Source organism: Delphinus delphis, chromosome 15 (genome assembly GCF_949987515.2).
Source record: "Delphinus delphis chromosome 15, mDelDel1.2, whole genome shotgun sequence".
In the NCBI taxonomy this organism is placed as follows: domain Eukaryota; kingdom Metazoa; phylum Chordata; class Mammalia; order Artiodactyla; family Delphinidae; genus Delphinus; species Delphinus delphis.
The window spans coordinates 35297741-35311532 of NC_082697.1; the positions used below are offsets into that span (position 1 = coordinate 35297741).

At 39.9% G+C, this 13792-nt stretch overlaps 1 protein-coding gene across 2 annotated transcripts in view; it reads left to right on the forward strand.

The window, feature by feature from the left end:
• Positions 1 to 13792, forward strand: part of PLCB1 (phospholipase C beta 1) — a 682368-nt gene that overhangs the window by 222189 nt on the left and 446387 nt on the right. For both annotated transcript variants that reach the window (XM_060031224.1, XM_060031225.1), the window contains exon 3: positions 10366 to 10434. In XM_060031224.1, coding sequence (XP_059887207.1) covers positions 10366 to 10434 — 69 coding nt within the window. The remainder of the gene's footprint in view (positions 1 to 10365; positions 10435 to 13792) is intronic.

Here is a 13792-nt window from a genome sequence, read left to right on the forward strand (position 1 = left end):
TGTTTATTTGCAAATGATAGCTGTCTTGGATCATGTTCTCCAAAGAGACCCAAATACAAGTGGCTGCGCACAAGAGATTTATTAAGGAAGGGTTTCCAGGAGACAACAGTAAGAGAGTGGAGGAAACAGGACAGTGAAGGAACAGAAGCCAACCCAGGGTGAGCTTTCAGGTGAAGTCCAAGCCTCAGCCTGGGAGTGTGTTCTGCCCCAAGGCAGGGTAGCTGGGCTTTCATGCTCCTGCACCTGTCACCCCTAGCTGTAGCTCTCTGAGCCGAAATAGCCTCCCAGGCACTTCCCATTCTCTGTGCAAGGGGGTCAAGTGCTCCAGGAGGCCAAAGACAGTCAAAGGTCAGAGGGTCAGTTATTAGGAGGGAATCAGGCAAGCACTGGGGAATGGATGTCCAGCCAGTAAAGGGGACCAGCAAGCATCAGGGTGGGCATTAATAGTTTCCTACAGGAGCTTTATTAAAATTTCCTGGAAAGTAGAAAATGACCCTGGATTTAGTGAACTTTCTATTATATAAAGTTCTTGACATGAACAGCTGGCCTCATTATGTGTACTTACATTAGGGTTGAGATTGATCAATAGTTGAATGAAAAAGAGTTTACCTCTGGTGAAATTACAGCACCCAGGCAGGACCTTGGGAATGATGTGTTTACTGACTAAGTGACTATTCTTCTAGGGACAATTCATTAAGCATGGTACTCCCCATTAGACATATCCAGTCCTTATCCCAACAAATGAGCATTGGAAGAAGCTCAGCTGGATTCCTTTTGTCTTACCAGAAAGCAAAAAGTGATCTTAAGAAGCAAGTCTTCTTTGAAAAGAAAAAAAAATGACGTTATTACATACTTGTCAACTTCAAATATCTCATTTTAGAAGCTATATTAACTCCTTGCATGTTCAGGGTGTCATGTGAGATTAAAAGGTCATCAGAATCCTATGGTTGCTGCTTTTCCCGCATGCCATAAGTTCTGGTTTATTGTTTTTTCATTTTTGCTTGTTTTAAGATATTTTCTGTTTTCCCTTTTGATTTCTTTTTTGATTCATTGGTTGGTTGTTCAAGAGTACGTTGTTTAATTTCCATGAATCACAGGTTTTAAAAAAAAGCCTTAGAATGTCCTTGATTAAGCAGTAAAAATTTTATTAAATCTTAAAAGAAAAAAATCTTGTGGTTGCCAGAACCCTGGGAGAGGCATGGAAAAGTAAAAACAAACTCCTGGGCAGAAACATGCGTGATAATATGTAGGAATGATTAGCTGAAGGAGAAAAATGAGACAATCTGGTTAGACATTACAATGTGGCTACCAGGGAAGGAAAGGATAAATGCCAGTTTTGTATACTTCAGAAAATTTGGAAGTCATCAGACATTCCATGATTGTGTGGCTGAAAAGAAAAGGAAATACATCAGTTGCCAGCTCAGTTGTCTCATGCACAACGTTGAATCACAACATCAGGAAATAGGCCAAGCATCTTTAGAACCTCTCCTTGACTTTGTCTGGGCTATAGGGCACAATGAGGAGATCACTGCTTTAATCTGTAGTTTTATTGATGCTACCAATAAAGACAGTAGTCTGAAGAAGACTTTTCTTAAACAGTCTTATTATCAGTTCTCTCATTGTTTTTAGGATTCTGTTGCAATTGTTTCTTAAATGGATCTAGGCAGCTTGTCCAATATCCTACAGAATGTCCTACAGCAAGTTCTAGCCCTGGTGAATTAGCCGTCTCTATGTGCAGCTGTTGTCTTCTCTTTACTATCTAGGACAGAGGTTCTCAAACTTCAGATTGCTTCTGAATCATCCCAAAGTTTAATTAAAATACAGATTGCTGGACCCCACCCCAGAGGTTTAGATTCAGTAGGTCTCGGGTATTACCTGATAATTTGCATTTTGCACATATTCCAAGGTGATGTTGATGCTGAGCCTGTTGGTCCAGGGACCACATTTTAAGAACTACTGGTCTAGGGAAATGAAAGAATTTAAGTCATATAAGCAGATAAGTGATATGCTCAAATATTACAGTACGATAAGATTAAGAGACTAGAAGCAGCTTGCACTACCAGATAAAAAAAAACTTGGCTGGCTGTTCAGCCATAGGGAAATAGGTGTAGACCAGAAATAACATTTTAGATGATTTAAGGGGAAGTCTGGCTATGTTTAAATTATCTGGACTTTTCAAGCGGAAATAGCTTGTTTGCCTGATTGATCAATATCATTTCCATATGTCTTTTCAAGAGACCTTTTATGGAGATTGGATTTTATGCTCACCCAAAATATCCACAAAGATCGTTTTCCACAATTGTGACACTATTTGCCAGATGATGAATGCTGTTTCTAGTTAATCTGATTAGACTGAAATCAGGACTTTTGCTGAGCACAGGCGTAATAGAAAAATGTGACAATGCAATCTTTATCACCGTAATACAATTAAAAAACAAACTCTGAGTCTTTAACAAATGCAATATCATTATTTGTCCATAAAAATGCCATGAATCCCTCCATGAGACGCCTGTTAATAAATACAAACTAGGAAAATAAAACATTGGTCATCAACTTTCATTATACTTCTGAATTTATCTTTAGCATATGTATAGATCTTCCATGTTGATTATAGAGTCTTTTTTCTCAGTTTTTAAAACGATAACCAAATAAGTTTAAAATAAACCCAGTTACTATTATTTTAAATCTCCCGTTTTTCATTTATCATTTTAAAAAATTGCTAAAAGATATTTTCTGAAGTAATATGGTCTAGAAACTTTTCCTTCCACAATCGTACATGCATGGAGTTATAAATGTATCATGTTATAAACATACATGTTGTTAGAATTAAGTTTTATTAACATTATATCTTAATAAAAGGTTTGGTACTATGGACATAATTTTATGTTCAGCTGCGTTACCTTTCAACTTAAGCAACTTTTTATTATTAGATGAATATATAAAAGTTTCTCAGGGCGCTAAAGAAGGAAGTAAGAAGGAGGAAATTTGGCTATTGCATAGCCAGGAGCTGAACTGTCTTGCTGGTTATGTGCGAAGGAGGAGCTAAATAGATATTTGCCAATACACTTCACATTGCCTTGTGGGGACCCAGCCTCACAGCCTCTTAAAATTACTGTTACATTCCATTTATCATGATATTTGTTTTCTTGTACATGAACAAAGAAATGTTCTTTTTCTGTTCGTACCACTCAGTTAATATTCATGCTATTTTATTAATACTGAAAAATAATTCTTTAGCAAAAAAATCGGTCTGGAGGAATATGAATTCTTTTCCTATCCTGTACTAAGTCTCAGTGATCTTGATCAATGGGTATATTTTTCTCTGGGACTCAGTTTCCTCATCTGCAATCTCCCCCAGTTCCCAAAGTCTGCGGTTCCATTACAGTAATTGTTTCCTGTTGGACATATTCAAAAAAGATGACAGCGTTGCAGTCATTTATATACTGGGAAGAGTGCCAACATATGTAAAGTCATTTACGTTTTAATTAAATGCATTAGAACATGGAAACAATGGGGGTAGTGTATTAGTTATCTATTGCTGTGTAACAAATGACCACAAACTTAGTGGCTTGGAACAATACACATGTATTATCTCACAGTTTCAAGTGGGTTAGGGTCTCACCTGCCTAGGGTCTCACAGGCTGCAGTGAAGGTGTCTACTGGGCTGTGTTCTGTGGATCTGGAGTTCCTCCTCCAAACTCATTCATGTTGTTGCCACAGTTCAGTTCCTTGTCACCATAGGACTGAGGCCCTTAGCTCTTACAGGACTTGTCTTTTCATAGACAATACAGGACAGAGCCAACACGTAAGCATCTCTGCTGCTTTGAGTCTCTCACTGCTGGATCTCTTTTGAAAGACTCACCCAGGATATCTCTCATTCAGTTAAATTTAAGTCATCTGTTCAGAGACTTCAATGACACCTGCAAGATGTCTTCGCATTTGCCATATAAGGTTACATAATCATGAGAGGCATAGTCCATCACATTTGCCATACTCTGTTGGCTAGAAGCAAGCTGCAGGTCCTGACCGCACTAAGCGGGAGGGGATTGCACAGAGGCATGGACGTCAGGGGCAGGAGTCGTGATGGCCAGCTTGGAATTCGGCTTGCTACAGGTGGGCAAAATGTTGGGTTCCTGATGCAGTTGTTTAACTGACTAGCAATTGTCACTGAAGGTCTCCGTCAGTTCTCTCATCTGCAAAGGGGAGGAATATAATACTCATGATAGTGGTGCTGCCAAGACTGATGAGATAATATGTACGAATTATCTTACAATTCTCGGCACGTGGTTGGTTCTCTGTTGGTAGTGGTTAAAAGTATTATTGCTGTTGTTATTATTAATTATATTATTTGACTTTGCCTCTTTTAGTGATAGGAAACTTTCATCTCATTACAGTAATTTTTTCAGTTTTATTTTATTAGCTCAAAACTGTCAATAGTTACAGTTCATAACACATGAACTAGTTCATTGCTTTTTCTCCATTTCAAATATTAGTCTTATTGATATTTCGCATTTAACTGTGACATTAAAAGTAAAACCAATTTCCTCTACAAGTTGCCTCTTACTTTATTCTCTTATTTTGTTTTATGAACTATCTCTGGAGTACTAGATTTTCATATCACATTTTGTTTGTTTCTTTGTTTGCATTCTGTGCTTTTCTTCTAGATGCTTTACCTATCCATTTTTGGCTTTTCTACTGGGGTCTTTTCCCTTTCACTTAGAATGGGAACTATTACAAGAATAAGGATGTATATGTATGCAGGACTCCCTGCTTGCTAAGTGGAGATCTCAGTTTAATATCTCAGTTGATTGAACAGCAGCCCACTGAGAAAGGTATTGCTGGCGTTGGCATCTCTGTTTGACAGATAAGGATTCAAGGCACAGACATCTGTGGTAACTGGCTTAATAATGCATAGGTTACAAATGATAATTCTGAGAGACAACTTAAGTGTTCCGCCTTTTAGTTCTATGAAATTTGCACCATATTAAACATAGAATTTCTTAAATAAAGAAATCCAGATGTATCAACTTTCTCTTTTCTCTGCTGCTTGGTATTGATGACCTGGGCATCTCATTTCCTTGGACGTTTCCTACTCTGAGTTTCCATTGCAGGCTGGGAAAAAAAGAGAAGAATCGAGGCTAGGGAACAAAGACAACAAGAGACCAGGTGAAACAGGGTGCAAGGACTTTTTGAGAGGTATACTAAATACATTTTCACTCCCTCAGAAGTGGAATCAAGTTAAGGAACAAAGAGTCTATTTTGTCTGCTTCTCTTTAAAATAAAACACTTCATTAACTGACTCTAAAGTTGTTTTATTTAAACATTGGACATTTTAGGGGGGTTGGCAGTCAATAAAACATATTAATGTCTTCTACTTTTGGGAAATTGAGGTTGAACATCTTAATGAATATACCACACGGGGAGGTATACATACCCAGCCATTAATATCTTCCCTGTGTAATGTTTATGACTGTAATCGCTGCTCTGATTATATATTGTGTGAACTTGAAGCACGTTATTATAATGGGTGACAAATGGAATTTGGTTACAATGCACAGAAATTGGTATCCTGGAAGAGGGTTGCGTTTTAAATCGTATTCTTTCTTGAGTTTTCAGTGCATTTCATGGATCATCTACTTCACAGTGTGTTGGTGGCTGATGGATTGAAATCCTTCTGCTGAATAGTAAACATCAGAGATAATTTCGTCTTCCCTTAGCTCGTCTGTCTCAGTTTTCTCATCACTCATTCAAACTATCAAAAGTAAATCCCTGATTACTGTTAATTCACTTTTGTCCATACTGACCTAGAGAGAAGACACATCTGTCCACACTTCAGGGCATGCATCGGGGGTCCTAGGAATGTGGTCTCCAAGCTTTGCAGGGGCCATTGTGGGCCTTGGAAATAAAGGGTTTCTGTTAGTTCATTCTTCCTTTGCTGGTTCAGGTAGCCCACAGGGCTTTGGGCACCCCAATACCCTTTCCTTGTTGGATGGGCTTAGAGGCAAGAGAGAACAAATTTCCTCCTTTCACTTTTCTAAATGTCTCTAATGTTATGAAGTGTAACACAAAAGATATATAGTGTAGCATTTTCAACAAAAATAAAACAATTTCAATGATTGCTTGAATTTCTGAATAGAGGCATTTATTCTACAGAGTAAAATTTAATGCTAAGGACACATTAGAATAGGAGTTAGTGGCATTTGTCATTCGATAGTTTATGTTTAATTAAGTCAAATCTGAGCCTAGGTTATTCACCATTAGGCACACTTTTGCATTCAGTAGGTATAAAATTTTTATTTGACAGTTCCCTATATAAAGAAATGACTGTTTTAAGTTTGTCATACAACATAGTATAAGTAGTGTATAGTTTTATCAATCATGTTCATCTAAAAAGCCTTATGATAACAACCCTATGAATTAGTACATCAGTGCTTTTCAGTATGCTCCATGGACCAGTGGCAACAGCATCACCTGAGAGATGAAGATCCTCAGGCCTGTCGCAGTCCCACTGAACCAGAAACTCTGATGGATGGTGCTCAGCCAATTTATGTTTTAACAGGTATTCTAGGTGACTCCAGTGCAGCCTTTGAGAACCACTGATATAGAAAGTATTATCATACTCATTTTATAGATGATACAATTGATGCTAAGTGTGGTCTGATAATTGGCCAAATACATGACTAGTTAATTTTAGGGCCCTTCCTCAAACCCAGGTTTTCCACTTAAAAATCATGGGCCCTCCCTTTCTTAAAGAAAAGAATAAAGGAATAGTAAATCCCGTAAACTGGAAAACAGTAACTCTTAAATGAATTGAGAAAGGGACCATTTTCCTGCTTTCTCATCATGCAAGTGGGATGTTAAAACTATTAACACAAGAAAATTAACCTAGAAAAGTTTTAATGACACAAGTAACATTTTTGTGGTCCCATGCATTGAGTTCCTCATTTTCTTTTTAGTGGAGGAGCAAATAGGATGTAGTTAAGTCCCAGAGGGGTGGCTGTTGTGTGTTAATAGAAGTGGGAAACTATTTTAATCATGGCTTTCTAACCGAATGAGTCCGTGGATAGATTTCCACCTGGGTCTTTCCTATGCCACATTACCCACGCTGAGAGTGCCCTGCGGTGGTTTTCCTGCACGCACGATTTTACACGTGCTCCAGAGTCGCTGTGGTATCAGAATGAAAACTTAGGGCAGCTGGCGCTAACTACCCCCCTGTGACTTGGGAAATGAATGTTTCCTCTTGAGCTGAAAGTAGAAGACAGCGTTCATGATCTGTAATAGAAAAGTCTATAGAATGCTGCCTGCTAAGGTCTATTTCCTTGTGAACTCAGTTTGGGCTTTGTGTATAAAAACAAATAAGTAAAGTTTAAGTCTATTGTTTATTCAACTGGAATTTCCTTGAATAGAAAATGTTATACAATTAGGTAAATGTACCGTGTATGTGTGCGTGATTTTTATTCTGCATATATAAAAGAACATCATGCCACATTTATGGAAAAGTGCATCAAACCATCAAACATACATGCCAGTGTTTTATGAATAATTACAAAGAGGACGTGCAGATAACGACTGCTAAGTTCAGAAGTGACTGATAACTCTCCATGAGCTTCTGCTGTGTGTCCAGAGTGACTTGTTTTCTGCACAGGACTCCTGACTCTGTGCATTTGTAACTGCTGTTTCCTCTCCCTGGAACCCTCCCCACCAAACACACAGAATTATGAGGCTGGCAAACTCCTTTTCCTCCTCGCGCGTCAGCTGAAAAGATGCCATAGCCCTTTGTAGTCCACGTCTGCAGTGCACTTTGAAATGTCTCCTTTAGAGTGTAATCATTAGCTTTGTGCATGAGCTCCTCTTTGTATTTTGAGCTATCATTCCTCAGTACCTAGCCTGTACCTAACACATTGCAGCATTCAATAAGTAATGCTCGACTGAATTAATGACTGGTATTTCCACTTGGATAAAGCCCTCAAGCCAGCATCTCCAAAATGCAGTATCATTTTGCCCAAACTTCCAAGCCCCAGCGAGGAAGCTGGAACCCCTAGAGCTGTAGATGCCTCCTGTCTTTCCTTTAGTCAATTCTACCTCCTTATCATCACTCTCATCTTTGTCCCCAATACCTCTACCCTCATTTGGTCTCCTGTCTTTTAACACTCTACTCAGTTCTGGTCTTCTAGATTAAGCTTCTTCAAGCTTGGTTCTCTTCCTGTTAACTCCTCTTTCAACAAATGTTTTTGCTGCCATTGCCATGGAGATGAAGAAACCTGGGCCAAATGCTCCACCTCTTCACATCTGAATGCTTTGTATGCATTTGCCGCAGTGAGGCCTTGAGTCCAGCAGTTGATACCATTGGTTTCTAACACTCACTAGGTGACCTTTGATATTGTGGATGGTGCGTCCTTGGGGGAACCATGGCACCTGCTACTCTGTCTTGCAGGATCCTTGCTGGGTTGCTACCTGTCACACCCCAGGGTTTAGGAGGGTTTCCACAGAGTCATGCACAATAGAGAATGGGTTAAGGAATTCACTAAAATGGGGGAAAGCAAACTTACAAGGCCAGTGTGAGCAAAAGAAGAGAAGGTGCTGTTTCCTGTCCTCCTGCAGCCCACGGAGAGGTATGCGGGGCCAGGTGTTCTATTGGACCTGCTGTGTGGTTTGCACCCCAGTGGAGAGATTCCATCTCATCTTTGACCCTTATTATGCTGCAATCATGAAATCAACCTTAGGCTCAGGAAAATAATCAGACCATTTTGCACCAAACATTTGGAATCAGGGGCAGCTGTTTGAAGGAATTGTCTGGGAACCCATGGCGCCAGTCCTTGTAGATGTTGGGGCCTATGAGAAATTATAGCCACTCCTGTCCAGATGCAGTTCCTCCCGCTGGGAGATGGGAGTAGATGCCTGAATCCCACTGGCTCCTTCTCTAGAAAACAGGTTGGATGGCTCTGCTTATTGCACCACAGTCTCATCTGGCTGGTGGCAGAGTTCACCGGATAACTCGGTGACGTGTGTGTCCCAAATTTCATGGCTCAGTGACCTTAGCCAGACTTTCAATGTTTCCATCCTTTTGCCCAAATCCCTTTCTGGTCTCATCTCCCATGATTTTTCTTCATATGTTCAGCATATGGAATTCTGAATGTCGGCCATGTGGATCCCCTCCCCCACTGCCACTGTGCCTTCCCTTGTGGTCTTCCTCACTCTTGGATGCCCCCTTATCCCCCTCTTCTTCCCACCCACTTCCCATGCATTATTCTCCTGCTCTGAGCACTAAGGGCCATGAAGACCTCAAGGTTCTGCCCGAACCTCTGGTCCTCTCTTGTCTGGATATTTGCTCATGTGGTACACTCCAGCTGGGTGAGCCCCTTCCCTCCCCACTTCTCTGTGCTCCACAGACTTTTTTCTGAGCCTCTCAGGGAAAAATGATCTTTTCTCTGTTGACCGCACCCCCCCCCCACCCCAGCAGTTAACTTTAAAGTTGGCATTAGCATGCTCTCCCTTGTCTTATGCGTACACTTTACTCCACAGGTCCATCCAGAGAAGCAGCCATATCTTTTTTTTTTTTTTTTTTGTGGTACGCGGGCCTCTCACTGTTGTGGCCTCTCCCGTTGCGGAGCACAGGCTCCGGACGCGCAGGCTTAGCAGCCATGGCTCACGGGCCCAGCCGCTCCGCGGCACGTGGGATCTTCCCGGACCGGGCACGAACCCGTGTCTCCTGCATCGGCAGGCGGACTCTCAACCACTGTGCCACCAGGGAAGCCCCTATGCAGCCATATCTTATATGTCTTGTACCCTAGAGTAACTTGCATGTTATAGGTGTTCAATAATATATAGTGAATAAATGAAAAGATCAGGGCATAAGGGATGTGTGCAAAAGGCTGGGGTGCAGGTAGGGGAGGCAGGTCTGCGTCTTTACCTTGGCCAGGTGGGCTGGGTATCCTGTGAGCTGAGGGGAGCACCTCCTTCCTCTTCCCCATCCTAATCCCCCACCCCGCTCACAAATCCTCACCTACACTCAGAGTGAATCTCAGGATTATTTTTCAACAAGGGAACAGGAAGGCCTGATTCATCGTGACTTAGGAATGGCTTGTACGATAGGCTGGAGACCCAAACCACACATATTATACATTTCAAAATGTATTATGACATATATATATATATAAAACTGAAGAACTAGCAGGTAGCTATCTTTTTGTTTCCATTCCAATTCGATCGATAGGCAATGCATGTAAGAGGAAAAATATCCCAACCGCAGAGAAATTTTCAGGCAAGTCTTAAGATAATATTATTTTTTAAAGTGATGTCAATGCTATAAAACAAAGAAAAAAGATCTGTGTGTATGCTTAACGATTTCACATTTTTGCCTTCCAGGAGACGGAGCTGTTAGATCTCAGCCTTGTCAAAGATGCCAGATGTGGGAAACACGCCAAGGCTCCCAAGGTAGGAAGTGGAGTGTAGTATGCACACCAGCTGCTGCCTTGATTATTTAGCTGTGTCCTGGTATCAATTAATTGCCCCAGTTAAAAGTTTCTCTGTTGTAGATGTTATAAAACGCAATAAAACAGCCAGTCCTTTCAGAGACCAGTATGCTCTAAACACTACCATTTTTGTTAAAAGACGGAAACAACGAGCAAATATAGAGGCAGTTGGACATGGGGCTTGCTTTATGCCCTCGAATCTTATTTTTGTTTTGGAAAAAAAAACAAACAATGCCAAAGTTACTGGGTAATTCTAAATATTCAAAACGTGCTTAAAAGTATTTGAAAAATTCCTTGAGCCTCGTGAGCATACGTGGACTAACCTTTTAGACAGATAAACAAGACCCTTTAGCTCAAATGCTTTGCAGTTGGAATCATTCCATCCATGAAGCCAGAGAGTGTCAGATCTTTCTGCAAATGTTCCTAGTGAACACCCGCAGACTTTGGGATCAGTTATGTGGAATGTCAACTAGCTTGGGTTTGAAAAACTTACTGAAGAAATATCTAAAGCAGTGTTTGCAGTTTATTTAGTTTTGGAAGATGGTTTGAAAATGTTGAATATGGGACTTCCTTGGCTGTTCAGTGGTTAAGACTCTGTGCTTCCACTGCAGGGGGCATGGGTTCATTCCCTGGTCTGGTAACTAAGATCCCGCATGCCATGCGGTATGGCCAAAAAAAATTATTGAATAAAACATACATATATTTTAAAAATTTAGATTATCTGGTAGGGTATAGTAGCAAGATGTGTTGACTTGCCATCAAAGTGGGAAACTACTCTTTACTCTATTTAAATTTTAATACTTTAAAGACTTCTTCTGTAGCACAGAGAATATTGGCAAATAGGGAAGTACAGGTGCCATTCAGGGACTCTTGCCTCCTTCCATAATTGATATAAAACTAGCGATTTTCTATTTGAGTATCTACCTGCAACTTTTGTTTTATTCCTTAAAAAGTCAAAACACTTTCTTTGACATCAAAAATTAGCTGTTGCTGTGGAGATGCAGGAAGGGAAAAAGTCACCTACAATGATTATTCTTCAGATACCTAACAGTGCAGTAGTTGCTGGCAAATTTTGTCATAGAGCAAACAGGCAAATACTGCTTTTATTGCTGAAGGGGTTAAGATGATCTACAGGAAAATGTGGAAAATGAAAAGAGAAAAATCAGAATTATTTTCAAGAGGGTTTCTATAGGTGTTTCATGTGAAAACAGCCCATTATTTACATTCATCTCTTAGTAATACAATGATATTTCATTGGTTTGGTCTTTCGGTTTTGTATCAAGCTTATCATCATTAATGCTTTGTTGATGATTCAAAATTGTTCAATTTTCAGGGTAGAAAACAAAGTTTTTTCTTCTTCTCTCAACAACATTTCAGCCAGGTTTCATGTAAGCCTGTTATTGATAGTTCTGAGAACTATATTGATAACAGTTATGAAGTTTGTCTTTCAACGCAAGTTTATTGGCCTAACTTGAAGTTTCATTGTCAGTATTGGTTAAAGACAGTTGCCTACCCTCTATCAGACCCCCTTTGTTTCTGGACTTAGGGAATTCAAGTCAATTCTTCTGACACATGGAGACTTGCTTTCAAGCTTGACTCTTTTACTGCAGCCCACAGCCTGCTTATCAGTTAAGTGTTTCATTTATGTACGTGGTTTGATAAATGTCTGTTGAATGATGAGAAATGAACAGAACTAGGGTGTGTACTCTGCTCAGTTGATAAACCACTATTAGATTCTAAAAGGCTTCTATTGAGGACAGATTTCAACACTCAGAGTGCTCTGGCTTTTACTGTTTTTTTCCACTAAGATTTGCTTTCTCTGTGGATTATCCATGTTCTTGTTTTTTCTTTTTTTCACTTCCTATTCCCTGCTGGGGTTCAAGCACCTCAATCTATTTTAATATTTTCAAAGCCGGATTCTGTCACATGTTACCTGTGTGAAATTCCTGTGACTTCTTCCTCGCTGGCTAAATAGTGATAATACTCATACTAATGCTACTAATAATAAATGCCTACTTCATATCATTGCTGTAAGGATTAAATAAAATAATTCATTGGCAAAGATTTAGCAGAGAAGTTCTCAAATTTAAGAGCTTGTAGAATTACCTGGAGAGCTTTCAAAAAAGGCTGATCCTTGTTGTCTACTTCCAGAGATGCTACAAGAATCTAATTAAATGTGCAATGTGGCATCAGGGTTTTGAAAAGTAAATTTGCCACAAAATTTGAACACTGCTGCCTGAACTCATCACCACTATATAGTAAGCACCCATTCAGTAGTAGCCACTGTTGTTGGTATTATCATCATTATTTTTGTATTTATTATTATTAAAATCACAATCAGATTTGCAAGAAGTCAGATTCATTTCACTCAGCTTGAAAAAGTTGATGTTATAAAGAGAGATTGGAGCAGGGGCTTGGCTGAAAGGGACTTGGTGGATGGACAGGCAAGAAAGAAGTAGGTATTAATGCCAGTTCTAAAGTCTTTAAGTTACAAAAGAAAACCTTGGCTTGAACTGGATAAATAAAAAGATAATTTATTAAAAAATGATTGGAACGTATTGAACAATTCAGTGGAATTTCTGGGTTTAGATGAAGTCGCATTCAGCTGCTCAAAAAATTGTCACCAAAGAATAGGTGCCTCTTTCTCTCACCAAACTGGCTTCCAAGGTGCTGGAAGGGATTCCCTTTCCATCCTCAGGGTCCCCATGGTGGCCACCTCTGCACACCATCCCTGGCAGCTCCCAGCTTCCCATGTGGCAGCAGTTCTATGTGGCAGGGACCAAAAGAGAAGCTAGTTTCCTCCAGAGTATTCCAGAATGATTGCAGCATAGCCACCTCATAGAAGGGGGCATATGGACCGGAGGAGGAAAACTAAATAAGAGGGGACCATTGTGTTGGCTAGAACAGAAGCAGCAGGACAATTACAAAGTGTAAAGACACCAACCAGTATGGAGTGAGAAAAGCTTGGGAACTTAGGACAAGAAGGCAATGTAATATGAAGACAGATTGAGTGGAGGACTTTCTGCGGGGGCTTATAGATCAGAGAGGAAGGCGGAACATGTGTGGAGCAGATACTATTTATCAAAACACCCAGGCACCCTGCAAATATTTATCTGTGTATTCATATTATTTTTGTTTTTCACAGCATCTCATTATATAAAAATTCACAATCTAGTTGAAGATGAACTGTTTTCTATGCCTGCTGTGATTTGAAATAACATTTATAGGACATGAAAAAGCTTCTACGTGTTGCCCCGTTAATGAATTTTAAATGTAGACTCCCAACGCAATGCATACGATTCCAGATCTGCTTTTCTGTA